General features: G+C 37.6%; 2 protein-coding genes across 2 annotated transcripts; both read left to right on the top strand.

Moving 5' to 3' along the window:
• Positions 1-5,985: 5,985 nt before the first annotated feature.
• LOC142181173 (large ribosomal subunit protein eL22y) lies at positions 5,986-11,728 on the top strand. Its single transcript, XM_075253699.1, has 3 exons — positions 5,986-6,119; positions 6,211-6,468; positions 11,430-11,728. Exons 2-3 carry the CDS (start codon positions 6,239-6,241, stop codon positions 11,572-11,574), a joined length of 375 nt encoding a protein of 124 aa, XP_075109800.1. The 5' UTR covers positions 5,986-6,119; positions 6,211-6,238; the 3' UTR covers positions 11,575-11,728.
• A 7,433-nt stretch (positions 11,729-19,161) lies between these two features.
• LOC142180821 (uncharacterized) lies at positions 19,162-24,619 on the top strand. Its single transcript, XM_075252909.1, has 10 exons — positions 19,162-19,504; positions 20,308-20,372; positions 20,510-20,627; positions 20,710-20,732; positions 20,941-21,363; positions 21,483-21,701; positions 21,856-21,910; positions 22,038-22,254; positions 22,536-22,747; positions 24,336-24,619. Exons 1-10 carry the CDS (start codon positions 19,162-19,164, stop codon positions 24,617-24,619), a joined length of 1,959 nt encoding a protein of 652 aa, XP_075109010.1.
• The last annotated feature ends 1,777 nt before the right edge of the window (positions 24,620-26,396 follow it).

Below are 26,396 nucleotides of genomic sequence, written 5' to 3' on the forward strand. Positions count from 1 at the left end.
AGGTCATTTGAAATCACACGCTAGACAATCACTTTATTAGTTATAAAAGGTTTATCTATTCTACCAATAATCAGCAAAATGAATGGTCCTAAAAATTTATAAGCTATCATATACAGCATGTAAAAACAAAAGTAATACTAATGTTATTGATACCTTTAATTATCTTTTGAAAAGTTTCATAACTTTTCTGATCTATTCATCAAGCTCCTGCACCATCTTTTCCACGTCCTTCTCGCCCTCAATACATTATTCCATAGCCTTAGAAACATTACGCCTAGCAGACATATCCTTGGATTTGTGTTTTTTGATTGAGTGTTTTGAAAGATTGGATCTTGTTTTCTCAAGAACCTCAAAAGTTGGGTCCTCTATTCAATATTTGACTAGTACAATAGCAGGGGGCAAACTTTCTTTTGAAACTTCTGTATAACAACAAAAATCTTCCATAATACAAGAAACTCCAAAGAAGAACCTTTAACAGTTAGATAAGTAGTAGCTAAAACCGCGGCGAACTCGAAATGGAGCCAGCGAACCGCAATCTCGAACTTAACCGCAGCTTGTTAGTTTTGTGGTATTTTGGGGCTGGTTTTAAGCTGGGTTTTAAAGGAGAAAATAACTGAAATTTAGGCTTGGTTTTACCATGTTGTTTTGGCAGAAAAGAAAGCTGGTCTTTGGAGTATTTCGGGGTTGTTTCACGGTGAAAAATCAATTGGATTTGGACTAATTTTCCCTGGAATTTGGCGATGGATTTGGGCTTGTTTTTTAGCAGATTTCGATGTTGAAAAGGTGAAGAAAATTGTTAGATTCAAGGTGTTTTCATGGTGGCTTTAAGCTGGAATTCTATGGAGGAAGAAAGAAGAAAGGGATCTTTTGGGGTTCATTCTTTTGTAAAATCTGATCTCCCAAGTCCTTTTTTTGTCAAAAAACGGCTGATGCCTCCTCTCCTAGGTCTTAGGTCTAGCTTTTTATTTAGGAATTTAGACATTATTTTATAGGGGGTAGGAATTAGGTTAGGTCAAATGTGGAACGAGTATGGGCTCAATATTTTGGGCTATCCGAAATTGGGCCTATTTCAATTAAGACCAAACAAAATTAGCCTCAAATTTCATACTCTTTATTTTAAAACAAGACCAAAATTACTACACCATTTACTAATTAATCCTACTTAAGTAAACCTATTTTTGTTTATTTTTTTAAATATCATACCAAAAGATAAAAAATGGAAAAATTATTGTAAAATTAAAATAATATTCTTGGAACTATTTTTGTATTTTTGAATTTTATTTAAGGTAGATAAATTAAAAGTAACTAGATAAAAATAATAATTAGTTAAATAAAAGAATTTTTTTTTTGTTTTAATTTTCATTTTGTGATAAAAATAAAGTAAAAGAGTCAAAACTATTTAGAATAGCGATACTAAACCTAAACTAAATATTTACGCTAAAATGTGTAAAATCTTGAGGAGGGTCAAAAATTACATGTCTACACACAACAACGGCAAATTTCGTTCAAGTGAAAATGTTCTAGACTGGGATTGGGCCTTGAGTTCCAAAGAAACTCGGCATGCCCAAATTCAACATGCATACAAAGAGATAGAGAAGAATATTAGTGATGCCACATGAGGCCCAAAAATAAGGTTGAAACAGATATGCATTATTAAAGAGTACAATGAAGCCAACACGAGGCCCAAAAAGATAAAATTGTAACAAATAGACATGATTAGAGTGAAAGTAAACTTGTATGTGTATTAATCCTAAAAGGATTAGTGAGAGTCAATGACCAAGAGCTTGGGACAAAACCTTACTCAGAGCATGTGTGATTGACTTCGAAGAGCAGTGGGACCGATTCTTACCGTTGTCTAAGTTTGCTTATAACAACAATTGTCGGTCTAGCATTGTGATGGCTCCATTTGAGGTCTTGTATGGTTGACGATGTTGTTCCTCCATCGGTGGTTTGGGCCCGACGAGGCTAAGTTATATGGTACTGATTTGGTAAAGGATGCCTTGGAAAAGGTAAAGTTGATTCAGAAACGACTTCGCACAACACAGTCCATATAGAAGAGTTACACGGATAAGAAGGCACGTGATGTGTCATTTATGGTAGGCAAGAAGGTTCTCTTGAAAGTCTCACCGATGAAGGGTATCATGAGATTCAGAAGGAAGGGCAAGTTGAGCCCAAGGTTTATAGGCCCATTTGAGGTGTTTAAAGCGAGTTGGTGGGGTTGAATACATGCTTGCTTGCCTCCTAGCCTACCAGGAGTTCATCTGGTATTTCACGTATCTATGATCTGGAGATACCATGCCAAAAAGTCCCATGTGTTGGATTATAGAATAGTTCAGATGAATAAAAGCTTGAGTTACGAGGAGGAACCCGTTGCCATTATTGACAGGTAGGTTCGAAGGTTGAGTTCCAAGGATATTGTAGCATTGAAGGTTCAGCGGAGGGGTCAGCTAATCGAGAAGGCAACTTTAGAGACCAGGGAGGACATACAAAACAGATATCCATACTTATTCAGCACTTCAGGTATGATTCTAAACTCGTTCGAGGACAAACGTTTGTTTATATAATGACCCGATTGGTCATTTCTCTTTCTAGAACCACATTCCTCTATTTAATACCTTTTATATGTTATTTTCCTATTTTATGACTTATTGGGGTGGTTGGTTTAGTTTTGGAAGGGTTCAGGGTGAATTCAGAACACTTAGTTCCATAATAGGGGCCTAAGGTGGCCAAGTATAACTTAAGTCAACACTTTGAGTAAACGACCTCGAAATCCAAGTTTGAAGGTTCTAATAGGTTCGTATGGTGATTTTGGACTTGGGCATATGCTCGGATCGAGTTTCGGGTGAATCGGGAGCATTTCGACTCTTATTCTTTGAAGTTGGTATTTTGAAGGTTTTATAGTTTTCTAAGTTTGACTTAGGGTGGTCTTTATTGTTATCAGATTCCATTTTGTATTCCGAGCCTCAGATAGGTTCGTACTGTCATATTGGAGTTGTGTGTGAAATTTGGTGTCATTCTGAGTTGTCTAAGTTTGATTCGACACGTTCAGAGTTAGTTGGAAGAAGTTTGAAGTTTAGAAGTTAATTAATTTGGTTTGGGGTGCGATTCTTGGTTACAATGTTATTTTGTGTGTTCCGAGACCTCGAGTAGGTCGAGATTATGTTTAAGGACTTGTTTGTGCAATTGGATAGGGTCCTAGGTGTCTCGGGTGAGTTTTGGACCACCCGGAGCGTTGTAAAAGTTGGCAGATATTTGTTGGTGCTGGTGTGCTTCGCGATCGCAATAGCGAAGAGGACTCCGCGATCGCGAAGAAGGATTCAGAGGAGGGGTAGCTGTTGCTCTTTGTGAACCCAAATATGGCTCCATAAACGCAATGAAGGATCTGGCTCCTCTTCGTGAACACGGAGGAGCCTACGCAAATGCGAAGAGGGAAGAGAAAGGAAGTGGGCAGGCATGCTAGGCCTTCGCAAGCGCGAAAAAGGAGACAATGAACGTGGAGGGTTGGGAGGCTAGTGCTCTTTGCGAATGTGACTAGGGCATCATTAATGTGATGAAGGCAGACCTGGGCAGGGCAGCTTTTGCTGTCACGATTGCGAGACTTATTCTGCGATCACGACAAAGGACGCTGTAATTTTTAATACGGGATTTAGCCTCATTTTACCCTATTCTCTCTTAGCTTTGGCGATTTGGGAGATCTTTGAAGGACCATTTTCATCAAAAATCTTTAGGCAAATGATTTTTACCTTATGTGAGTTAAATAGACGGATTAGGTATCAATTTTAACATGAAAATTAGTAGAATTTTGGGACTTTGTTGAAAAACGTAGAGTTTGGTAAATATGAGATTTGACCACGAATTGGTTATGAAATTGGGTATAAATTATATATTTTAGTTCGTAATTCCACGGGTAATATTTAACTTCAATTTTTTTGAGTCTGGGCACTTGGGTCCGAGGTTGACTTTTGTTGACTTTTTGAGTGGGAATTAAATTGACTCTAGAAATTGAATTATGAGTTTTTGAGCATATATTGATTGGTTTTTACGTCATTTGACTAGTTTCGAGTAGCTCGCCATCGATTTGAGGTGTTAGTGAGGTGTGGGAGCCGAGTAGTAGGCTTGGAAGCAAGGTAAGTCTCTTGCCTAATCTTGTAAGAGAGAATTATAGTTGTAAGTATCTTATTGTTGCATGCTATGTGTTATGGGTGCTACGTATATACAGGGTGCCGAGTGTCCGTGCGTAAGCTAGATTTATGTTTGTGTTCGGGAAGATTTATACCTACATCACGCCTTAACTGTACTACTTGAATTAAATATGCTTGTTTAATTACTTAAATTCATAACTGAGATTGAGACTAGAATTTTGTATTGACCGAGCCTCTTACTTTGAATTTTTGCGGGATATTTAATGGTCAGTAATAATTATGTTTTCTCTTGCATTCCTATCCTCGTATTGTGGTTATGTTATTGGGAGTTCCATGTCTTCTCAATTCGCACGTATTTTTGCGAGTGGGAAAGTTTCTTTATTTCTATGGGATCAGATCGTTCGCCTCAATAATGTTATAAAATATCATTATGGGATGGGAGTCGTTCGCCTCGACATTGTTATGAAATATCAATATGGGATTGGGCCGTTTTCCTTGGCAATATTATGAGATGCATCTGTGGATCGGGTCGTACTACCTCGGTAACATTGTGTGATATTATTCTTATGGGATCGGGTAATTCACCTCGACAGATTCGTGCATAATATTCGATACGGAGTCAACATACATATGAGTTTTCCTAGCTTGAGATCTGACATTGTATTTGATATTGGTTGTCCTTGTTTCCTTCGAGACAGTTTATGTATTTGATGATTCCGTAATTATTCTTACTTGAAAATTATATCATTTATATTTATCTGTTTTGTTGCTACTTGTTGTGTTTTAGACCTGTCTACTTTATGTATATTATTATTAGACCATTAGTAAGTATCGACATCGACCCCTTGTCACTATTTCTTTGAGGTTAGACTAGATACTTATTGGGTCCACATTCATTTGCGTACTCATACTATACTTAGCATTAATTGTGCAAAAATATGAGACAGGTACATCAGGTGGTCACTCGGACTGGTAACCAATAAATAGCCAGCGTTTGCAAAGTCATCAAAAAATAACCACTATTTTCCTGAAACACGAAAAAGTTCCAACATAATATGCGGGATTATAGAGCTCTTGCGTATAAACTTCCAGCATATTATGTTGGAACTCTAGCACACGGAAAGTTCTAGCATAATATGCGGGATGTATGAAGCTCCTACATATAAACTTCCAGCATATTATGTTAGAACTCCAGCACATTATGCTGGAAGCTCATATGTAAAAATTCGAACCCCAACATATTATGCTGGAATATTTTTGGATTTTTACAGGTATTTTGGTTCAATTTTTTTATATGAAAAAATTACTAAATTTTGATTACTTTTGAAATTGTGGTTATTTTTTATTTCGCCCCTTCAATTTCTGTTATTTTCTCGATTCTTAATGAAGTCCAGCAGAAAGTTTGGGGTGAAATTCAAAAATAGCCAGATTTACAACTGGTCGTTCAAAAATAGTCAGTTTCAAAAGTAATCAAAATTTAGCCACTTTTCATGTAAAGATAAATCTGAGCAAAAATACTATTCAAAACCCGAAAAATACGCCAGCATATTATGCTGGAGTTCCAGCATAAGTATACTTGAACTCCATCAAAATTATACTGGACTTCCAAGATCATAAGTAGACTAGAACTCCGGCATAATATACCGGAGTTCCAGCAAGTATACCGGTCCAACATAATATACTGGAGTTTGGAGCACCAGTATCCAGTATATTATACCGCAACCAACAAAGTATACCGGTCCAGCATCAAAATAGTGGTTATTTTTCATTGACCTGATAAATATTGGCTATTTTTGAGTGACAAGTCCGAAAACTGGCTATAACTTGCTATTTTTAACAAAGTTTGACACTTGTGAATCACGCCCAAAGGTTCATGGACCTCAATAAATTTCTGAATCCCATCATATCGCAAAAACCCTAGCACTCTCCTCATATTGCTCAATCGCGCGCAGCTTCTTCCTTAAACACTAAACTGAGGTAAACTCTCAGATTTTCTCTTGAATGCATCTTACAGTTACGTGTTCCTAGTATTTCCAAGTGACACATTATTGTTTTGTTGGAAATGTAGGTAGGAATTTCGATAATCAAGTTCGAAGATGAGTAAAGGTAGTGGAGCAGCAAAGGGTGGGAAGAAGAAGGGGGCAACCTTCATAATTGATTGTTCGAAACCGGTGGAAGATAAAATCATGGAAATCGCCTCGCTTGAGAAGTTTCTGCAGGAACGCATTAAGGTTGGTGGAAAAGCCGGTGCCTTGGGCGACACCGTCACCGTCACACGTGACAAGACCAAGATTACTGTCACTTCCGACAGCACTTTCTCCAAGCGGTATGTCTCTGTTTATCTCATTTAGACCTGCGGATTACTTAACAACTGCTGGAACCATCAAAATCTCCCTAAGTTTTTGGGAATTTTGAAGTGAAAATCGGGGTTGTAGCCATAAATCTTTATTTTTTATGTTACTTAGAACAGCTTGTTTGATGGTTGAAATGATTAGAAGTTGAGGATTCTCCCCTATAAGTCCTGTTCTAGCTTTTAGAAAAAACAATCTCGGCTTGCTATAGTGCCAAGCAATCCTAGAAATTTGGCCTTCATTCAAATGTGCTTACATATCACCACATATACATAAAAGCAATTGATTTTTTTAAATAAGGACATAAAAGCAATTGATTAGAAGTTGGATTAGCAAATTGAATGTACTTGTAAGAAATAAAAGTTGAAAAACATTACTAATTGCCAATACTTATTCTCAAATAAACAGTCAAGTGGTTGAATTACAAGTGTTGAAGCTTATAATAAGCACTTACTAAACACTTTTTCTTTTAAAAATAACTAGAATGCCCTTAAAGCATTTTGTAGTAAATTTATATTATAAAGAATTTTTAGCAGTATGAAAAACTACAAAATAGAATGGGGAGGAAGTTAGAAGTTCTGTTTTAGGGAAAATATTTAAGATATACAATAGATATTGGGGGCGTGAGAGGTTGACATTGGAGGGCCTACAGAGAGGTAGAGGCAGGCCGAAGAAGAGGCTGAGAAAGGTGATTAGGCAAGACATGGCACAACTTCAGCTGATCGAGGATATGACCCTTGATAGGAAGGCATGGAAGTCGAGGATTAGGGTAGTAGGGAAGGTAGTCTAGGGTGTTCATAATAGTAGTATTGGCACGCAGTCTCGCTTTCTGTTGGTGATAGGTTTTTATGTCTAACCGTTGTTTTCTTTCATTGTTGATCACCTAACTATCTTGTTTTTATTCTGCTTTTATATGGCTTTTTGGTGCTATCCCTTCTTGTCTATATTTTCATTAATGTGGTACTTAGGCTTTCCTAGACTGAAGGTCTATTGGAAACAACCTCTCTATCCTCACAAGGTAGGGGTAAGGTTTGCGTGCACACTATCCTCCCCAGACCCCACAGTGCGGGATAATACTGGGTATGTTGTTGTATATTAGGATAAAATAATAAATGGTTTGGTCAAACCAAAAGTGCTCATAACCAACTTAGGACGTTGATAATTTTCGCTTATTAACACTTTTAGAAGTTGCTTGGTTGGGAAACAAGTTATCCCATGATTAATTATTCCGGGATTGCTATCCCACCCTTTCACATGGATAAAAATAACACTACAATCTCGAGATAACTAATCTCCGGATTAGTTATACCGCAATTTTATCCTAACCAAATGTGGGGTAAGCTCATCTCAAATTTAATCACGGATTAATTATCCCTTATTCCTCGTACCAAACGAGCCCTTAGTTATCAAACACGTAAATAAGCCAAAAAAGTTTTTATATTTTAAGCTTACCCAAACGCCCTCTAAGTTAGTACTTAAATAGATTTGCTTGTGCTGTAATGGGCCCTTTTGTTGCCTTTCTTCTTTCTCTTAAGTCAAGAATCAGATCTGTGGGGTTAAGACATAAGAAAAAGAAACTTCGTCAAAGTTTGTTAAAAAAATTATTGGATTAGGTGAAAAGTTGGTGGTTGAAACTTGGATAAGAAGTTGTCTGAGACAATCGTCAAACCCAAAGTAATGATTTTTCTCTTCGGTGTCAGCAACTTACAAACTCATCTGAAACAGAGAAGGCTTTCAAGGTTGTTTGAGAAATTTATGTGAATATTAACCTTTTGGCTTTGAACAAAGAAGGTTGAGGAGTTAATGTTGATGAAATTGAAGCTTTGACCATGTTTGTCTTTGCAAGCACTTCTGATGATGCGTTTGGCTGTGGGTCAAATTTATGTGTTGGATAATCTAAAGGATTTGGATTTGGCTCTTTATCTCCAATTAAAGACAATTAAGATATTTCCTTTGTTCTCTATTGTTGTAAAAGTTTTGCTATGAAATTAAGGTAGGCATTTGAAATGAGCAAAGTGTTGGTTGTACCGCCTCCTTTATTATTCTCAAACTCTTCATCAAGGAGCTTGGCCGGAATTCTGTTGAAAAATGACTGACATTTGAAGGAAAAAATGGTGGCTTAATCAGGAGAATTTTTTTGCTGGAAATTAACTTTTTTGGCAATTTTTTTATTTTTTCAACAATGTATGCTCAAGTTTATGCGTAATGACACGGATCTGCCATGTCCCTATACGTGTTCAATTGACACACTTTCAACAACATAAGATGTTCAATAGATTGGAGTTGGACCCTTACTTAAAGTGTGTAAGTGGATACTTTGGCAAGTTCAAAGGGATGTCTATGTATTATGGTTCCAAGCACATGGATGTATAGGAAAATTCAATGGTAGTTCATGAATATAAAGTATTCACAACATTACTCCCTTAGATGTTCGCCGTTGCTCTTGATGCGGACATCGTGGGTCCGGTGCACGTCAAAATTTCAAACCTTATCACAAAATGCAACTTGGTATTTAAGTTGGGAAGAGAGTGCAGAGCATGCTTATAGTCCTCCAAGCTTTGAACTTTTACTCCAACTGGAGTTGAGCGAGAAGCCAACAAGGATTTTCTCAATGTAAAAGAAGATTTATTTAACAAGTCTCCCCGATTATCACTTGCTGCACCTTAATATCATGTGAAATAGAATTTTGCGAATTGTTCTTCATTCTATCTCCTTTGTGAAATCACCCTTTAATTGGCCTATGTAATGCTGTATTTATCTTCCTATATTATCGTGGGTATTTCTTTCACCTTTCGCCATATTACTCTTTTTCCTTCACTAGATTTTTTATTCCAAAGGATTTATTTCTAATAAGGTTTTAACGAGATATATTCTTTTTGCAATGGACATCCAGGGAGGAAGTTGTTTGAATACTTTAAGAAGTGGATGTCCAATTACTACTTCCAAATTCCTTATTTAATGAACCATTTAGAGCTTTTATATGCATTTATTTAATTGTCTACTTCAGTCTTCCACCCTATATAAATAGGGTACTCTTGGCCCTATGAATGCACACTTGAATGAGATTATCTAACAACATTTCTCACACTTCTTTCTCTACCGTTCTTGTTTTGCTCTACTTTATGACAACATTGTTTAATAATAAATTATTATGTGATCAACTTAGTTTTATGGGTAGCCAAGGAAAATGCATTGAATACAAAATGCTACTTCCTCTGTTCCTTTTTAATGTGCTGCACTTTAACTGTATGTTGTTTAAGAAAGAAAGAAAGATTTTTGAAACTTATGGTCTAAAATAAGTCAGATATTTGTGTGGCTAAATTGTCTCCTCAAAGGTAAAATGAAAAGTTTAAAGTTAAATTATTTCTAAAGAAGAAAGTGCATCACATAAAGTGGGACAGAATGAGTAGTATTCAATTATTTAACTTGACAAGTAACATCAAGTGGAAATTTTTGCACGAGGAACTGTGATGGTAGTAACTTGGAGAATTTTTGACTTTTATTCTCTGTATTTTTTTGGTACTTCCTGAGAAAAAATGAATAAAAAAATACTTTAGAAGTAATAAAAACCCTAATTCTCGTGATGATAATGTTAATGTTGGCACAGTCCATGTATATTGGGACTCCCAAATAATATATTGAAGAATGATTTAAAAGTGATAAAAATATTAGTCCCTCTTGGTGATATTGTTTATATTGGCATACTTATTGGAGTTTGTAGGATAGATCAACTCTGTTTTGTCTAAGTTGGTTGCTTCAAATCAGGACATTTTTTCAGTTGGGTTTGATCCAGGGACTATTACTCACTCCAAATCACAACCTTTTTCATTTGTCATTGGGTATCTACACTGGTGGGGAGGTGTGAGGTTGGCCCTGGAGGGCCTAAGAAGAGGTAGAGGCAGGCCGAAGAAGTATTAGAGAGAGGTGATTAGGCAAGATATGACGTTACTCGAGCTTATTAAGGTCATGACCATGAATAGGAAGGTACTAAAAGATTAGGATAGGTAGCCGAGCGTTGTCCTTATTACAGTAGCTTTAGTACATGACTTAGTGTCATTTGTGTATTTTCGTATTCCTTGACTTCTGTTACTACTTGTTGCTTTCGTTTCGACTTTCTGATTGCAGTACCTAGTGTTAGTTTTATATTTTTGCTTCGGTTTTTTGATTGGTGTGCTTGTTGTTGCCCTTCCTGTTTACCTTTCCTACCCGAGGGTCTACCAGAAACAGTCTCTCTGTCTTCTCGAAGGTAGGGGTAAGGTTTGCGTACACACTACCCTCCCCAGTTCCCACTTGTGGGATTACACAGGTTTTGTTGTTGTGACTTGTGTCTACACTGTTTGAGTTAGAAGCGTTGTGCCAGAATTATGATGTCTCATCTCATTTTCCTTTTTTTTTGAATAGCATTTAGATGGTTCGACTGCTCTTATCTACTTTAAAATCGCTAGACTTTGATCCAACCATTCTTTCTTAGAGAATGGTGTATCTAGGATGATGTTTTGAGTCTAGTTTTGTGAAAACTTATGGTTTTGTCCTGTCTTACAGTACTATACTCCCCTTATATTGGTTAAGAACATAAGCTACAATTGCACATCGTTTTTGGATTTATTTATTTTGGAACTTGTCTTCTTGCTTTTTTCTTTTTTGGGTAAAACATTGCTGATTAGCCTTATTTTATTGAATTTGATTTGTTCAGAATAAGAACAGGTTTGTCCTGTCCTTCTGTAAAAAGATGTTGTAAGGGGGTAGTGCCCATTTCTTTTGCATGCCTGCGTAGAAGGGGCCGGCCTCCGTTTGGGACTTCAATCAGCTCTCTTGACCTGAGTTTTTCTACAGTCTTGTTTTACTTTTTAATCAAACTGTTGTGTGTCTAACAAGCTGTCTCTCTTTAAGAAAATATCAGCCAATGCAGTCTCGTAATTTCGTTTTGTTTGAGTAGGTATTTGAAGTACCTGACAAAGAAATATCTAAAGAAGAATAATGTTCGTGATTGGCTGCGAGTTATTTCTTCAAACAAGGATCGAAATGTTTATGAGTTGAGGTACTTCAACATTGCTGAGAATGAGGCCGAGGAGGAAGATTGAGAAGCTGGTGTTAGTCTATCATCTCTCTTTTTGTATGATACTGTTGAGTGTCGGGGACATTGTTTACAATTTTCTGTGGTTCAAATCTTTTTTACTTGAGCCTGTTTCAAAAGATAATGAGGTTGGCATATTGGAGCTTGTTTTGACTGCTACAGTATATTTTATTCTTTAATGTTTGTGGGGTGAGGGAGCTACAGTCCCATCTGTGTTAGAGAGAATGTCAGACAAACCCATCCCTTGGTGCAAGTTATTTTGTGGTAATCTTCCGATTCTCCGTAATTTCGATCACTCCTTTAGTAAGATGATCGAAATGCAAAAAGCCCGCTACCAACCAAATGAAATCATGTAAACACGCCTACCTTCTCTTTAATAATTGAGATCTTTTTGTCTTTCCGCCAAATTTCACCCTTCACACCATCAAGCTAGCAAAACCTGCCATATGGGTGAAAGTAGGTCAGTAAAATACTATGCCCCCCCCCCCAAGCATGCCTGCCCTTTTCTTTAATAATTGAGATCTTACTGAAATGTTAGTTCTTTATTTTATAATTCTTTTTAGTTAAATAGGAATTTATTGATATGAAATGAAGTACAAAACAGAGGAGTTTGAACTCCCTGCACCTACTAAGAATGGAACAAAGCTCCATACTGAAAGACTAGTAGGATTTCCAGTGAAGCTCTCGAAAAATCAATAACTGATGAGAGATAAACTCGTAATCTCTGCTATACAAAATATACAACCTCAACGAATATCTAGCAAGTCAATTCTGTTTATATTTCTCTCCGCAAAGAAAGAATTTCTATGCTTGTTAATTCTGAAAGATGGACATTGTAGTTTGTCCATTTTCATTTCTCCCTTAGCTTCACTGTTCACTATCATTTATATATGTAATTTCTGTGCAGCTCAGTCCCCAATTAGCTAACGTGTCTTCCACCTTGTTACCCTCTCTATAACAATGTTGAATGTTCCACTTCACAAAACCCTCCAAATAATTCTTAAACTTGTCCAAAATTCCCATAAATTCCACGGGGGTTATTGTTGCTATTAATCCAGTCAACCAACAATTTAGAATCACATCCTATTTCGAGATCTGCAATGCCATTATTCCTGCACCATTCAATACCAATCTTGAGAGTCAGTGCTTCAGCCATATTATTGGTCATACACCCTAGTGGAGTAGCATAAGCAACAATCACTCTGTCTTGATCATCCCGAACAATCCCACCACCCCCAGCAGGCCCTAGATTGCCTTTTGAGCAACCATCTGAATTCAGCTTAGCAAAACCAATTCTGGGAAGGTTCCATTTCACTGCTGTAGTGGAGATATAATGTTTTGCCATATTCATGACATCATAGAGTTTATCCCAGTTCATAAATTTGGGAAGTTTAGGAAATTTCTTATGAGTAACTAAAATGAGTTGTTGATTGATTGCTGGGATAGTTCTATAAGGAGATGTCAATATTTTCAAATCTACTCTTGCATCTAGACTTTCGAATGTGCCAAGTGATAATACCTGGTTGAACCTATAGACATAATTCTTGGATAGGATTACTACCCTTAGTCATCCACCAACTGATAATGTGGTGTCTCGGCTAGTACTTCTTTGGCTGATCCCAAATTGTTGATTGAAGGAACAAATCAATTAAGGAACAAATGTTCCTCATCTTCTTGTTTATGATTGGTACAACAAGAATACATAGATGGTAGGGGGATTCCAAACCTTCTCATGTTAATATATCTTATGTCTGAATAATGTCCTCAAGAAAAAGGAAATTTTAAAGGGGGATTTCTTGTGACAAATCATCTTGTTGACGAAAGAAGTATTCTGATAAGTTCTAATGCAATTCCAAGCAGATTTACAACTACATTTCCCGTTTGTTGTGGATGTCCATATTGGTCTATCCACCAGATCTGAAAAGGTAATTGTAATTTTAAAAATTTGAGAAACCATTTCATTATGTAGAGCTTGCCTAAGCTTTGGAATGTTCCACTCTCTATCATTGAAATAGGAACAGACTTTCCCCTTAGTAGAAGTAGAGGCATCTCCAAATTGAGCCAACTTGCTCAAACCAGTCTCATATCCCACCAGAAATTAGAATTTCCTTTATTGACTCTCCACAGAATTAAATGGTCAACTTTATTCATGGTAATCATAAGTCTTCTTCAGCAATGAGATTGGTTGTAGTTTAGCTTCCTCGCACCTTGATGACCCCTTCTTGCATACTTCGCATTCAGGAAGTCAGCCCATAAAGAACTCTTGGTTCTGTATTGCCACCATAATTTAGCGCTGAAGCTATCTGAAATATCTTGCAAAGATCTAACCCCAATTCCACCTTCTTCAGTAGGGAAGCATAGTTTATGCCATGTTTCCCAATGGTATTTCTATTTTCCTTCATTGATACCGCATAGAAAATTTACAAAGATCTTCTCTATTTGTTTGATGATGGTTTTCGGCGGTTGACAATTGAAAAGGAGGTGAACGAGCATGACTGTAAGTACATGCTTAGTCTAGATGACCTCCCCCTTTAATCGCCTGCTCTAATGCCATGTACTCAATCTCTTCAAAATTTTGGTAGCCATATATAGGGGTGGCAAAATGGTTCAAAGAAAACAGTTAACCACCCATATTATCCACTAAAAAATGGGTTGGATAATGAACTTTTTAAAAACGGGTCAAATATAGATAAGAACTATATTATCCATTTAGAAAATGGATAACCAATAAGTAACCAATGGATAACCAATGTGTCTAACTTTTACATTTGCAAAGCCTCAAATTGGGGATTCCTCAAGTTAGGGAGACTAAGAATTTTCCCAAAAGTAATCATATACAAGAAGTCATAGATAATATGGGTAACCCATATTATCCGCCAGTTAACCCGTTTTTTATCCGTATTAAATATGGGTCGGGTCGGATAAATTGATCCGTTTTTTCATTACCCGTTTTCGACCCGAACCATATCCGACCCGGCCCGCCTGTTTGCCACTCCTAGCCATATATGTAAAATATTGTACTCTATTCCTTCCCGAAAAGACAGGACATCCTAAATAAGTAATAGGAAACTCGTTCGGTTGAACTTGAAGCAAGTTTTATACAATTTCAATCCTTCTGCTTGAGATTCCTTCACCCATCAAAAAATAACTTTGCTCTCTGTTGATCAATCAATTGTCCTGAATTCTCTTCATATTTCTTTACACATTCCATCACAAGCTTCAGTGTGTTAGTTTTACCTGCACAAAAAATAATAAGATCATCAGTATAAGCTAGATGATTAATCTTAGGTCCATTAGGTTGCATATAGAAACCAGTGAACGTAACCTAGGATCTTCATAGAGCTTAATCAGCATTTTAGACGGAGATTCAGCAGCAATGATGAATAGAGACGGAGAGATAGGATCTCCCTACTTAATGCCTATGTGAGATTTGAAGAGGCCGTTTCTCTTTATATTTATGACCACACTATAAAACATATTGAAGATAAGATTCCATATTATATAAATCTACTCTTCACTGAACTCTATTTTTCTCATAACTAAGCATATAATAGCCAAGACATTCTGTCATACGCTTTGTTCATATCAATATTATAGACTACTACCCCCTTTTTTGGTTTTCTGATCTCATGAATTATCTCCTGTGCCAACAAAATATTCTCACCAATTACCCTACCCTTTTCAAAGCCACTTTGACTCAGGGAAATAATCTTTGAGATGGTAGCAGAGAGTCTGTTGTTCAGGACTCTAGAGACAATCTTCTAAGTAACATTACTCACACTAGTTGGTTTAAACTTTGAGAAAGTTTGAGGTGACTCCACTTTAGGAAGTAGAAACATGCATGTATTGGTAAAGAATTTAGGCAACTGCTCTCTATTAAGGACAAACTTTACCATATTAACCATATCAGTAGCCACAATATCCCAAGCCTTGTGAAAGAACATACCACTAAACCTATCAGAACCAGCGGAGCTATTAGGAGTAATATCAAAGACTGCATCTTTAACTTCTTGCATAACATGGGCTGCCAAAAGGTTCTCATTATCAGTATTCTCAATAATTTTTTGAATTGGATCTAATATACTCAAGTCAAGAGTATTGTCGTCTTGGTAGAATAAATTCTTATAGAATTCTACTGCTAAATCACTAATTCCTTCATATCCTTCTATCCATTTATCATGATTAATTCTGTGAATATGAGGATGCTTCCTTCTTCCTCTCACTTCTGAGTGAAAGAACTTAAGTATTTTTATCTCCTTATATATGGCATTTGAGGTTTGATTTTTGTCTCCAGAAAGCATCAACTTGTTTATGGTGAGACATCAATTCAGCCCCGGCTTTTGATGGTAGGCTAGAAACTCATTATTTAGTCGTATTTTGCACTCTAATTATTATACTTTTCTTATATTTGAGCTTAAATGATGGTGATTTACACTTATTATGTATTTTATGCCTTGCATGAAATAATTTCGAGTTAAAAAGATAATTTAGAGCTAAACTAAACAACTAGAGCTTTGAAGTCTAAGTAAAAGCCCAAGGAATTAAACCGAAATCGCGTTCAAGGGTGTCGAGGACCAAATCAGGATATCAAAACGTGATAGAAAAAATTTACTCAGAGAAAATTGTACCATCGCGCCGCATGGGGCGCGTCGCGGCTGTACAATGAAGCGTGCTTGACAAAAGAAACTGCTTGCGAGGCGCACAACTTCTGTGTATTTTCCTTAAGAGTAATTTCCCACTTCAGCTTGGAAAGGGTAGTTCTGCCGACCTGCTTCTACACAGTATAAATACACCAAAAATACGATTTTGAGAGGACTTTTAACCTACAAAAGATTTGAGAAACAATTAAGACAAGAAGACACAAGAATTCGTCAAGATTTCAACCAACAATCGGTGCAATACGGGAGTTTGTATCGAATCATTAGCATTGATATTTTCTGTCTTTAAACCTTCTCGAGATGAATTTTTTCATTGCTATGGAGCAGTTTTCCCTTAGGATGTTGATAGATATGGTGTATTGAGAAGTTGATTAGGGGTTCATTTCATGACAATTTCTTGATTTAATTTGATGGAGTTTTGAATTATATTATGAAGTTATTCATTATTTTACTTAATTGAAGGAGGAATTTGATATTGAATTTCTTTACATCTCAAACTCTAGTTAAATTTGTGATTCACCGAGGTAATAGAAAGAACCTCTTGAATTATTAATCGAACTAGAAAATAAGAAAATATTGGTGAGAAGTTACCCTTAAAACTAAAACCATCATTATATTCATTGCAATTGTTCATCGTGCTTCAATTGGGTTATTTCCTTAAATTAAAGTTTATTCGACAAGTAACCTTAACTTCCAGTGTAATCTAATTATCTAGTGAATTCGTGAGAATCAACAATATTCTAGAGTAAAATAGTTCAAGGATTGGATCCCGAGTCAATTATCTTGCACATGTTGAGTCATTTACCCTATTTCTCTCGCTGATGTTTCTGTGTTGCTCAACTTTTGGCTTTTGTGATCAATTGATTGTTTCTTTAATTTTGGTAATTAATTGTAGTTGATAATCATTCTAATCAAGTATTAATTTTTCTGGATAGTAATTAACTAAAGAATATTCGAACACTGTTTAAATTCAATTCATGTGGAGATGATTATTAACCTAAACTTCTTTTGCTAGCGAGCATTAATTTCATGTTGTGTTTTGCGCTCGTCAAATTTTGGCACAGTTGCGAGGATTGACAATCAATAGTTTAAAATAGCTTTTGGTGCTAATTCAGGAACCAAGTTAATTTTTTTGTATTCACGTTTTCTCACTTATATGGAGGACATGTGTTTAACTTTTCTGGTGTATGAATCGATCTTCTTCAAAGGAAGTGATAACTTACGAACTAGAGTTGGAGAAACACCTGCGACAACTGAGAAAAGAGAGAGGATTCATCGAAAATTTCTTGGGGCAATCTTCGACCCAAGAACATATGGCAAAAAGGTGATGATGGAGTCGATTTGGCTGCAAGCAAAGCATCCCAACGGATAGAAGCAACTGCATAGGCAATTGCTAATGCAGCTCTGGGAGATGATGAAACCATTAATGGGGAAAGAGGACGATGATTCAAACTGAACCGCCCTCTTATAGAAGATGCATTCGAAAATATGAGCCCTAGGCAGATAATTGGGTGACTATTTCAGACCAGTCTACAACCACACAGTCCAGTGCGAGACCCCCACCCATTGATGCTAACAATTTTGAACTCAATCAGAGAGTCATCTAGACTATTCAAAATAATTGTATCTCTAGAGGCAAACCCAACGAAGATCCTAACAGTCATCTGATGGACTTTCATGTGATCATGAACACTTTCTGCTATAGTGGAGCAGCACACGATGCTATCTACCTCAGAGCATCTCCTTTCTCACTAAAGGATGATGCAAAGCAGTGGCAACAGAGTCTACCTACTGGGTCTATCCATACGTGGAAAGAGATGACTACTAAATTTCTAGACAAGTACTTCTTTGCTGCTAAGACTGGAAATATGAGAAAGGAGATTCACAGTTTCAGTCAAGGTGAAGGAGAAACTGTGTTCGAGGCTTAGGAAAGGTTTAAGGATCTTCTACGAAGATGCCCACATTATGGGATGGAGCAATCGATGCAACTCCAGGATTTCAGGGATGGCTTAACTCCAGCATCAAGAAGGGTACTAAATATTGCAGTGGGAGGCCCGCTTATGACGAAAACTCCAAAAGAGATTGTCACTCTTCTAAATGAACTATCTGATGATGTGTATCAATGGCCTATTGACTAAGGTGAACAAAGAATGTCAGCAGGTGTGCACCAAGTAGAATCATTTGTTGCAATGCGGACCTAGATAGCAGTTATGGATAAAGACATCAAGAAGTTGACACTAGCCCAGGTGCAGAGTCAACCACAGTTAGGATGCAATATTTGATAAATGTGACACCCAACACATGAGTGACAAACCTCCACTGCATAGTAAGAAGTGAATGCAATGGGAAACTTCAGCAGAGGTAACTACCAAGGAGGTAATAACTTCAATTCCATGAGACAAAGACATCCAATTTTCTCATATAGCTCTTCAAGTGGTAGTCTAAATTCGTGGCAGCAGCAAAATCCTAGAGCACTAGGGCAAGGACCTCCTAGTATACAAAATAAGCAAAGGCAACAGTACCAGCCTCCACAACCTAACCATTCGAGTCTAGAAGATCTAATGAAGGCCTTCATCAACAAATCAGATGATAAATTTGAGACCCATGGCACAGCCCTCCAGGAACAAGGCACAACCATCTGGAACTTAGAAAGATAGATGGGACAAATTGCAAACATGTTGTCTGAAAAAGGGTTCCTGGGACTCTACCCTCTGACACAGAGAAGAACCCGAAGGAAACAATTAAAGTTGTGCCTTTGAGAAGTGGCAAAACATTGGTGAATCCAGAACTAGATCCGAAGTGGTGAGCAAGGAGAGTGACACATTGGAGGAGCAGAAGAGTGAAGAACAGAAATGTGAGAGTGGTGGGGGGGGGGGGGGGTACAAAAGGAGATTGAAGAAAGAAGATGCATGCCAGCTCTACCATTCCCTCAAAAGATGAAGCAGGAAAAATTAGACAAGTGCTTTGGATGGTTCTTGGAGATGCTCAAGAAACAATATATGAACATTCCCTTCATAGAGGTTCTCACTCAGATGCCTGCTTATGCTAAATTCATGAAGGAAATCTTGTCTAGCAAGAGAAAGTTAGAGGAGATAACAGTGGTCAAGCTGAATGCACACTGCAGTGCCATATTGCAAAATAAAATTTCTCAAAAGTGTGGGGACCCAGGAAGCTTCACCATACCATATTCATTGGGGAGTGAAAAGTTTGACAAGGCTCTATGTGATTCTGGTATTTCTATAAATTTAATATCTTTGTATGTGTTTATAAAAGTTGAAGGTGAGCTTGGAGTGATCAAAACTATACTAGTGTTCCTACAACTGGCTAGCCAAACTACTCTTGCCTGAAAAATTCATTGAGGATATTCTAGTATGAGTTGAAAAGTTTGTGTTCCCCGTAGACATTATTGTGGTGGACATGAAAGCGAACAAGGACGTTCATCAAATTCTAGGGAGGCCTTTTCTATGTACTGGCATAGCAATACTTGATATATGCGATGTGCGACTTATTCTCGGAGTAAGTAATGAGAAAGTGGTGTTCCAGATGAAGAGAATGATGAAATACCCTAGTGAGGAGTCATCTGACTACTCGTGTTTCAAGCTTGATGTTGTTGGGAAATTGGCTGAAAAATACAAGTTTGATAATCTTGTGGGGGGGCACTCTAGAGAGGTGCATTACTTAGTCTAGATAGTGGAGAATGAAATCCCAAAATAAAGAAAGAGTCTGAAGATCTTGAGACTGAGGTTCAAGTGGTTGATAAGGAAAAGGAGACGTCGACTAGTGTGGAATTGAAAGTCCTCCCTACTCACTTGAAATATGCTATTCTTAAAACTAATACTTTTCCTGTGATTATTTCTACTTACTTGATAGGTGCATAGGAACAAAAGCTGGTGGAGATGCTGAGAAAGTACAAGAAGGCCATCGGCTGGACCATAGCTGATATTTAAGAAATTAGTCCAGCCATTTGCATGCACAAAATTTTACTGGAAGAGAATAGCAAGCCAGTGGTGTAACCCCAATACAACCTGAATAAAAATCTGGATGAGGTATTGCACAAAGAGATTATCAAGTTGTATATGCAGGAGTGGTTGTCCTCATCTATGATAGCCAATGGATCAATCTTGTGCAAGTGGTGCCTCAGAATGAGGTATGCCAGTGGTAAAGAATGAAGACAATGAATTGACCCCAACAAAAACAGTCACATAGCAACGAGTGCACATTAATTATAAGAGTCTGAATGATGCAATAACGAAAGACCATATCCCCCTCACTTTTATTGATCAGATGATCGAGAAAGTGGTTAGATATGATTGTTACTGTTTCTTGGATGGGTACTCAGGCTATAATCAGATACCCATTGTCCCAGAAGATGTTGAGAAGACTACTTTCACTTGCCCTGGAGGTATTTTTGCTTACATGAGTATGCCATTTGGGTTGTATAATGCACTACCACTTTTCATAGATGCATGATGTCTATTTCTCAGATATGAACAGGAAGTGCCTAGAGGTATTCATGGAAGATTTCACTCTGTTTGGTGATGATTTTGATGACTGTTGAAAAACTTGGAGCTTATGCTTAAACATTGTGAAGCAACTCACTTGGTTCTTAACCGGGAGATGTGTCATTTCGTAGTGAAAGAGGGAATCATTCTGGGCCACAAAGTGATTGCACATGGCATAGAAGTTTATAGAGAAAAGGTTGATGTGATTTCTAGACTTCATCCACCAACTTCTATGAAGAGCATAAGGAGCTTCTTGGGCGTGCTGGGCTCTACAGAAAGTTCATCAAAAACTTTTCCTGCATTACCAAGCCATTGACTACATTGCTAGCGAAGGATGACAAGTTTGTGTTCATTGTGAAGTTCTTGAGGGCATTCAAATTGATAAAAGAAAAGCTTGGTACTGCCCTTATTATGGTGAAACCTGATTGGAGCCAGCCTTTTAAAATAATGTGTGATTCTAGTGATGTAGCTGTGGGAGCAGCTCTGGGGCAAAGGAAAGATAAGATGTTTAGGCCCATCTACTATACAAGTAGGACATTGAATAACGCTCAAGTGAAGTATGCTACTATTAAGAAAGAGTTCTTTGTTGTGGTCTTTGATTTTGAAAAGTTTAGATCATATCTTGTAGGGAGTAAAGTAATTGTGCACACTGATCACTCAACTTTGAAATATTTGCAGAGTAAGAAGGAGTCCCAGCCGCATCTGATATAGTGAATATTGTTGCTCCAAGAGTTTGACTTTGAGATTAAGGACAGGAAGGCACTAAAAATCACATTGCAGATCATATATCTCAACTTGAGAGACCTCTAGTAGAGATAGTGGAAATAAGAGAAGGGTTCCCTGATGACCAGATTTTTTCCATTGCTGTGGTCTCTGAAAGACGGTCTTGGTATGCTGATGTAGCCAACATTTTGGACAATGGATGGTTGCCGCGTGACCGCTCTCGTGATCAAATAAGAAAACTTCAAGGTGAGGTAAAAAGTTATTTTGGAAATGACCCCTTTTTGTTTAAACTCTGTGCAAATGGTGTGATTCGAAGATACGTGCCTAAAGGAGAGATGACAAGCATTTTATCTCACCGCCATGATAGGGTAGCTAAAGGACACTATTGTGGTAATTGCATTGCAGCAAAGATCATGGAAGTCGGTTTTCAATGGCCTATTTTATACAAATATGCATGAGCGTATGTAGTTTCATGTGATAATATGACAAGTGTCAAAGAATAGGTAACATTAGCATGAGGGATGAGATTCCTCTAAACTCAATTATGGTATGTGAAATTTTTTATGTTTGGAGCATTGATTTAATAGGGCCATTCCCTTTGCCTCATTCTTATCAGTATATCCTAGTAGCCATTGACTATGTCTCTAAATGGGCTGAAGGAATTCCTACTACGATCAATGATTCTCGAGTGGTGTGTGAGTTCTTACAGAAGAACATATTTATCCGCTTTGGGACACCTCGAGTGATTATTAGTGACAACAGATCTCATTTTGTGAACAAGGCGTTTGCTGCATTACTGTCCAAGTATGGGTCACACATAAAACAGGAATCTCGTACCATGCCTAAACTAGTAGGCAAGTTGAAGTAGCTAACCACGAGCTTAAATGAATTCTTGAAAAGGTGGTTAGCTCTTCTCGTAAGGATTGGTGTGTGAAATTGGATGAAGCTCTATGGGCGTATAGAACTGCGTTCAAAACAACCATAGGGACTTCAACATTAAATTAATGTATGGGAAATTGTGTCACCTACCTGTTGAGATATAACATAAAGCTTGAGAAATTAAGTTTCTTAATTCTTGATCTTAGACTTGCGGGTGAACACAAGTTGTTACAAATGAATAAGTTGGAGGAGTTTAGACTGGACGCATATGAAAATGAGCGAATTTTTAAGAAAAAGACAAAGAGGTGGCATGATCATCTTATTAAGCCAAATGAGTTTCATGAAGGGGCAAATTTTTGCTATACAATAGTAGACTTAGGCTGTTTCCCGAAAAATTCAAATCAAGTTGGACGGATCCGTATGTGGTGAAACATGTGTCATCATATGGCGCTATTGAGATCCAAGATGAGGAAGTGAATGAGAGTTTTAAGGTGAATAGGCACAGGTTGAAACCATACTTTGTTCAAGGATTTAACAAGCAATCATCTAGCATAGTAATCAAATGAGCCTAAGTGACGGAGTCAAGCTGACGACTATAACTCAGAACTACTTCTAACCTTTTTTTCTTGCCGTTGTAAAATAGTTTAGGTGGCTATATATTTGAACTATTAGAGCTTAGGATTTTTGATACTTTTTAGGACAGGTATGAGCATGAATTATATAAGAATCAAGTACATAAAAGTAATGAGGTGCAAACCATGGTCTAAGAAGCAAAAACAAGTCGTACTCTAGGAAAATTGGCCTAACGCGTCGCATGGGGCGCCACACCCTACACCGCGCCAGGCAAAACGTGCCCCCTCTAATAATTGAATATCTCTCTAAATAATTCCACTACCACAATGCGTGGGGTGCGCACCCCATTACACGGTAGTGTAAAAATTCGGTCAGGTATGAAAAAAAATTTAAAAAGAAAAAAATAGAAGCGCCCGACCCCTTTTTTGTCTAAAAACATTCCCTTACCCTTTTCTCCCATTCTTTTTATCTCCTCTCTAAACTCTCTCCTCTCTCACTCACAAACAAATCCCTCACTTCCTCCCTAATTTCTTCAAGTTTCAATCCCTCCCATCTTCATCCCCTATTGAGGTAAGTGTTCTTCTCTTCTCTTTTCTCTTTCTAGAAGTAATTTTTGGTAGTATTTAGTTAGATTTTGTTAATTTTTCCTAACACTAGGTAGTTTTGTGTTTGATAATTTTTTAGTTATATTTAATAACTTGGTCGAAATTGTGCTTGCTTTTGTTGGGATTTTCGTGGTGATTATACTTATGGAAAGTTTGTAGTATTCAATAGTGATATTGAAAGAATTATTTGATGAAGTTAGGTTGGAGCACTTTGTGTTATTGCTAAGATGTTGTGATGTCTTGGTTGTTTTGGGTGGTGTGATTGATCGACATGTGTGATGGTTCTAGCCTATTTTGAATTGAAGTTATAAGTTGAAACTAGCGCCTATGTGTTTGATAAAATTCTCCAATGACATAATATGCATACTTTGTTGCAAATATGGAGGGTAATTTCTTTGTAATGACGTATTGATAGATGATGAGTGTGTGGTGGGGGTCATGTTCTTATTTTGTAAATTTGTGAAGTGTTAGGCCCGAGTTCTAATCGATTGACCACCCCATGCTAGTGTGTTACTAGTTGCTAATTGGAGTGTTTGATTCATGCTATGTACTTCTGTAGGGTTGTAGTATAACTTCTTGATTTTCTTTTCTTAGTTACTAGTTTAGCTTCTTGATTTTGTACTTTAACATAGTATATTGTAATCGTTGGGTATGTTGTTGTAATGTTAGGTTGGTGGTGACTTGTGACGTGCTTTTAATGGGGTAGTCTGCGTCCCCGACATACATTGTACTAGTGAACATGCCAATGACATAAGTGTGAGGTTGTTACCCATTTTGGTCTTGCTTTTTGTTCCAAGTCTTATGGATAATTTTGTTCGTCTTGTGCAGGTACAATGTCTCGTCATCCAAGTAAGCGTGCTAACACTGGTTCCTATGGAGTTGCACCGAGTAGTAGGAGAGGAGGTAGGCGGGAAGCACCTGATTTTCCAGTGGAAGAGGACATGGAGGAAATTGATCCGGAAGATGACGTGGTCCTAGAGTGCAAGTTTGGTATTCGGGTTGTCCTTGCTCATGCTAGACACTGGTATACGACCTTTGTCACTGATGTGAACCCGGATCTTGAGTTTGGTATTGATGATGGGAAGTTGGCTCGGAAGTACTCTGTGATCTAAAAAAACATCCGGAACCTGGGCTTTGAGAGTTTGTTCGATCCCGATGATGCGGTGAACGTGAACTTAGTGAAGGAGTTTTATGCCAACTAGCAGCTTGAGGCTAGTTTGGATGCAGTGTACGGGGTATAAGTGCGAGGCAAAGTGATACCTTTTTCCTCTCAGGTGATCAACCAAATTATAGGATTTATAGAGCACTCTAGCAAGTTGTTCCAGGGGTTTATTTGTCGCCTGAACTATCTTGATATCCAGCGCTAGCTGTGTGGTGTTGACTCTCTTCACAAGGATAAAAGGAAGGGGACATTCTAGTGTCCAGCCAAGGTTCTTCTATGACTAATTAATGTCAAGATTATGCCAACCCAGAGTGATAGTGATGTCTCGAGGGTGAAGGTGTGCCTAATATATGCCTTTTGACCAAGATGAAGTTTGACCTTAGAAAATTCATGCTTGAGTACATGGATAGAGTGCGATCACTTGGGGCTCGCCGCCTATATTACCCGAGTATGATCGCTCAGCTTCTAAGGACTCACCATGTGGAGGAGGAGCCTTACTATGATCAGATGATCCCTGTGCTGTAGCCTATTAAGGTCTTTGATTTTACGTTTGTGATAGACTCTCCTACTGTTGTTGCTACTATGGACCAGAGGATGGTTCGTGTCAAGGAGACACTGCAGCTGATGTTCGCCGATATGTGCCTTCGCGCTAATATTGGGAGATTTACTTGGATGAGCTACAGCAGGATCACCCACTCTCTGATATCACTAGGCAGTGGTTGGGTATGGACAATGGAGTACAACTGCCACCTGACGAAGACGTGAACTCAATCCCCTTTGATGATGAGGAGTACTTGCGCACCTTCGAGGGTGCTGATGATGATTACACCGAAGGCCTCAGGGAGTCACATTTTTTCACTCTTGTTTCTACTATTTTGTATTGGGTACAATGCAATCTCTTAAGTGTGGGGTGAAGTGTTCCTATTTGCCTCTATTTGTTTTGTCGTCTTTTTGCCATTTGGCTTTGTTTGATTTCTTGCTTTATAACAATTTAGCATGTAATCGTAATTCTAAATTCTATTTGGCTGGTAATAGTTAGTAACTCATGTAGTAGTAGTTCGATTTTTCTTAACGATAGATTTTCTCGACTCTTTGCTTGAGGGATTTGATGCCGAACGAGAAAAAAGATAAAAAAATCAAAAAAATTTGAAAATCCAAACGTATGTCTTTTATTTCTATTTTACTTTCTTAGATAGTGTAATATTTCCCCCTTAGTTTTTCTTTATGCCGTGGTTCTTTCCAAGTATTCTACTTGAACCGGGTGTAGTTAGTTTTTTTTCTTTTTGTAGGAATAAAGAATCTTGAGTCATAGTGTTAATTGAAGGCAACTTTCTTGACTATGTTATGCCTTGAGAGTGGTAAGTGCCTTAGTTATGACGCCTAGACTCAATTCTTGCTTCGTGTGTAAGTGCCTTAATTTGTTTGATCTCAACTTTTCTTAACTTCTTTGACTAGAGAGTTAGGATAGATCCGGTGCTAAATGAGTTATATCCCAATGTGTGTGTAAGGTTGTTATTGATATTCTATCCATGTCAATTGCTGTCTGGAACTTGCCTTGTGTGTTTGCAAAGCGAAATAGTAGTCTTGTTCAGTCCAGGAAGTGATACAACCATTTCTTTGTTTAGCCAGATATATGGTTTTAACCAACCAAAATTAATGTGTATCTTAGTTAGCCCTTTTGAGCCTGTAATCCAATTTCTTTGGCAACCATACTACAAGCCTGACCC

Source organism: Nicotiana tabacum, chromosome 5 (assembly GCF_000715075.1).
Source record: "Nicotiana tabacum cultivar K326 chromosome 5, ASM71507v2, whole genome shotgun sequence".
In the NCBI taxonomy this organism is placed as follows: Eukaryota; Viridiplantae; Streptophyta; class Magnoliopsida; order Solanales; family Solanaceae; genus Nicotiana; species Nicotiana tabacum.

What these genes read in the sequence shown, in the direction of transcription:
- LOC142181173 (XM_075253699.1), top strand. Translation starts at nt 6,239, where the DNA reads ATGAGTAAAGGTAGTGGAGCAGCAAAGGGTGGGAAGAAGAAGGGGGCA. An exon ending in GACAGCACTTTCTCCAAGCG is followed by an intron (nt 6,469 to 11,429) that starts GTATGTCTCTGT and finishes TTGTTTGAGTAG; the next exon opens with GTATTTGAAGTACCTGACAA.
- LOC142180821 (XM_075252909.1), top strand. Translation starts at nt 19,162, where the DNA reads ATGAAGCAGGAAAAATTAGACAAGTGCTTTGGATGGTTCTTGGAGATG. An exon ending in TAAGAAAACTTCAAGGTGAG is followed by an intron (nt 21,702 to 21,855) that starts GTAAAAAGTTAT and finishes ATTGCATTGCAG; the next exon opens with CAAAGATCATGGAAGTCGGT. An exon ending in TTTGCTGCATTACTGTCCAA is followed by an intron (nt 22,255 to 22,535) that starts GTATGGGTCACA and finishes TCTTGATCTTAG; the next exon opens with ACTTGCGGGTGAACACAAGT.